This window comes from Amphimedon queenslandica, unplaced genomic scaffold (genome assembly GCF_000090795.2).
Source record: "Amphimedon queenslandica unplaced genomic scaffold, v1.1 AMPQUscaffold_13295, whole genome shotgun sequence".
Classification (NCBI taxonomy): domain Eukaryota; kingdom Metazoa; phylum Porifera; class Demospongiae; order Haplosclerida; family Niphatidae; genus Amphimedon; species Amphimedon queenslandica.
The window spans coordinates 17,872-21,588 of NW_003546469.1; the positions used below are offsets into that span (position 1 = coordinate 17,872).

Here is a 3,717-nt window from a genome sequence, read left to right on the forward strand (position 1 = left end):
TTTATGTATCCTTCTAATTCAAGATCCTGTCATATGGTGTGAATGCCACAATAATTTACAAGTACAACTGAGCATACTTTAAAAAATGACATCCACCAATCACTATAGCTTCTCCTGAGCTGCGACCAAAAAGCCTCCACCCTCTAAATATATGGCATAAATTTAACCAGTCATAGCAGTATTATAATAAACCTGATTAGTTGTTGATTTCCCATATCTATGGCTGTTTTTGCCTGACAAACTATCTGTATGAAAATGCCTCAGTATTGGTTGAATGACAGCCAAGTTACTATTCTCACTGCCTTTATCTGTTCTTAGTAATTGAGGACAACCTATATGTATTCACATTAAACTATGCATGCATATATGTGATCATACCTTCATTTTCTTTCACACATTGTATGTAATAATGAGCAATAAATTTTGGATTGTTATTTGATGAGGATGCATCTAACCACATTATTCTTCTGGAGAAACTTTTTAATTTGGAATAATTACAATGTAATTTGTATCATGCTAATATGTAATAACCTACCCATCAATGCATGCATGAATAGCAATGCCAAATTTTTTTAATTTATCATAACCGTCACAATGCCAGCAGAAATTAGGTCCCTTAAATTAAATAAAAATAATAATTGAAATTCTGTTTTTACTTTGCTATGATATATTCGTCGTTGCAACCTTCGCTTCTGTCTTGCATCAGAGCCATTTTCATCCAATACTCTAATCAACATCATTACAGTTCTTCTATATTGGACAAAAAATAGTGAAATATAATTATAAATATTAATGAAACTTAAATTTAGCACTATAATTACCTCCGAACAACTAAGCCATACGTTAATTGTAACCTCTTTTGCATTGCTCGATATCCAAGTAACTTTCCATGTGCTTTAAGTTCTTCCTATAATTTATAAGGCCATGTAATGATTTCATGCTCTAGCTACCTTGATTGCCTGAATAATAAGTTCAAGTGAGCTTTCTTCTTTCATTGTACTGAGACCTTTTTGCTTCTTCACTCTTTGTATCTGTCTCACACTATATACACATAGTTTAGTTTAATACATTAATTCAGTCATGTACACAACTAAATATTATATACCTGATTTTTCGCCCATATTTAAGTTCAAATAGGCTTTGTACTTCTTTACTTGTAGCTCCTATACTTGTATATTGCTTGATCAAATCATTTCTGACACTTAGATAAGAATTTTGCATTCTGATTTTTAAGGAGGGCACATGCAAACACAAGAAAACAGAAAAGAGAACGGGAAATACTGAAACTCGTGAAAACGGATCTACTTACCAACAGGAACGATACTTGTGAACAGGAAACGACACTTGTGAACAGGAAATGTCGCTTTGGGCCACCGTACATCAATGCGCATTACTTGTGCCAGTGTGAAAAGGCCTTTAGCCAGCCATTATACCTGGTTAGCTATAATAATATTTCAGTTTTCTCTTTTCTGCTCTGTGTAGAGAGCGGTTACACAGCTTACACTCAAAACGGACCACATGATGGCTGACAGGCGTGCCTCCAATGGCTCTGATCTGCCTCGCAAGACGGTTCCTACCAAACAGAAGGATAAAGATAAGTCTACTAAAAAGGCAGCTAAGTCTCTCAATGCTTCTCCTCTGGTCCATTGCGTCTGTTCCTCTCAGGAAGACATTGGTAACATGGTAGAATGTGAATCATGTAATAAATGGTCACACTGCAAATGTGTCAGCTTGCCTCCATCACTAGCAGCCTCATACCCGTTTGTGTGTCCATTTTGTATCAAGTCCCTCTTCTCTCGTCTGTCAACTCTCGAGTCAGAGGTGACTTCCCTGTCTAATCGTATTTCATCTCTAGAGTCGTCCACAAAAGACGACCTTCAATCCATGTCTAATGATGTACAGAGGGTTCGTGACTCTCTTAATCAGATTAGTCAGACTCCTGTGTCTATTCCAGCTCTGCCCCCTGTAAATGGTGATGATGCCTCTGGCAATCAGATGCAACTCTCAGTGAACAACAATGATAGTGTCTCTGTAACAAGGACAACACCACACAGGAATCAGGGCTCACATATTCTATCTAGAGATCGTACATGTAATCTAGTTGTCTCTGGCCTACCTGAATGTCCTCGAGGCACTAATAGAACTAATAGAGCAATACAAGATCAAAACAGTATCTTAACAGTCCTGTCACCACTATGCTCTACCCTCTCAACTCATTCCATTAGAGATATTTTCCGTTTGGGTAAATATGTGGAAGGTCAATCCCGGCCTATCCTTGTTAAGCTACAAAGACCCCTGGATGTGTCCATTATTCTGTCTAATAAACGTCTACTGGCAGAGACCCCTAATGTCTCTGTTCGCCCTGACCTTTCCCCCCATGATAAAGCGATCTATTCAACTCTAATGAGGGAACGTCGTGCTCTCATCTTGTCTGGTCATGAATCCCGTGCCATTAAAATTAAGAAGAACTGTCTCTTTCTTGATGGTTGTCTATATGGAAAAGTTATTGATAGTTCATTTGTTCTTGAGTCCTCCGACACTCCTTCCACGGAGATTCCTCCCAGTGACATCCCTGGTGTTGTCCCATCTCTTCCCCAATCCCTCCCTGTTCAATCACCTGGTCATTCATCTGCCTCTGGTTCTTTCCAGTAGGTTCATCCACCCTCATTGGTCTCTGGAATGCACGTAGTCTGGTATGCAAATTACCCTTCTTTCAATCTCTAGTCTACTCAAGGTCTTTTGGCATTTTTTGTGTAACAGAAACATGGCTGTCTAAACATGTGATGGACAAAGAGATATTACCTTATGGCTATACTATATTTCGGCATGACAGAGACTCCCGTGGGGGTGGTGTAATGATTGCTGTGGCTGACAGTATTCAATCAAATCTGATTCAGTTAGACTACGACATAGAAATGATCACTGTATCTTTGTTTAATGCTCATGTGTCACTGTCCTGTCTGTACATAGCTCCTAATAGCAGTGAACAATATCGACATGACACTCTAAAATGTCTCAATAGGGTTGTTTCTGATACTTCTCTTTCACTAGTTATTGGTGATTTTAACTCACCAGACATAAACTGGGCTACCCTTTCTGCTTCCTCTCCCTTCTCTCTTTCTCTATGTGATTTTATCTTTTCTCACAACCTCAATCAGCTAGTTTTACGCCCCACTCATGTTCGCGGTAATATACTAGACTTGGTACTGACCAATCAAAACAACCGCATTGATACTATTCAAGTCGATGACTCTGTTTGCTCTGCACATTCTGACCACTCACTTATTTTGTTCTCTATTGGTACTAACAGTAAACGTGTTATGAAGCCAAATAAACGTGTTATTTTTGACTACACAAAGGCAGATCTAGATAATCTACACTCTTACCTGTTGGGTCTACACCCTCCCCCTGCTTGTGATGTTAACTCTGTTTGGTACTTCTTGAAGGACTCGATCTTAATGGCTCGTTCACTTTTCATTCCCTCTGTCCATCGTACTCCTCGTACCGATCCTCCATGGTTCACTAAGGAGATTAGACATTCTCTAAAATGTCTCCGCTCACTACACAGGAGGTATCATCACCATCCTACCTCTCATCTATCCTCTCGCATCTCCTCCTTAGAGTCCTCGACGCTTACTCACATTTCGTCTGCCAATTAAGTCCGTATATGAGGAGGTACTATCAAACACATTTAGCTCTAATCCTAAGATGCTCTAT

General features: G+C 39.2%; 1 protein-coding gene across 1 annotated transcript; it reads left to right on the top strand.

Annotated features, from left to right (window-relative positions):
* The first annotated feature begins 2,768 nt into the window (after nt 1-2,768).
* On the top strand, nt 2,769-3,711 carry LOC109583601 (uncharacterized). Its single transcript, XM_019999016.1, has one exon. The coding sequence runs from the start codon at nt 2,784-2,786 to the stop codon at nt 3,657-3,659; it is 876 nt and encodes a 291-aa protein (XP_019854575.1). The 5' UTR covers nt 2,769-2,783; the 3' UTR covers nt 3,660-3,711.
* The last annotated feature ends 6 nt before the right edge of the window (nt 3,712-3,717 follow it).

Excerpts from the sequence above, each read along its gene's own strand:
- LOC109583601 (XM_019999016.1), top strand. The coding sequence starts at position 2,784 with ATGGACAAAGAGATATTACCTTATGGCTATACTATATTTCGGCATGAC.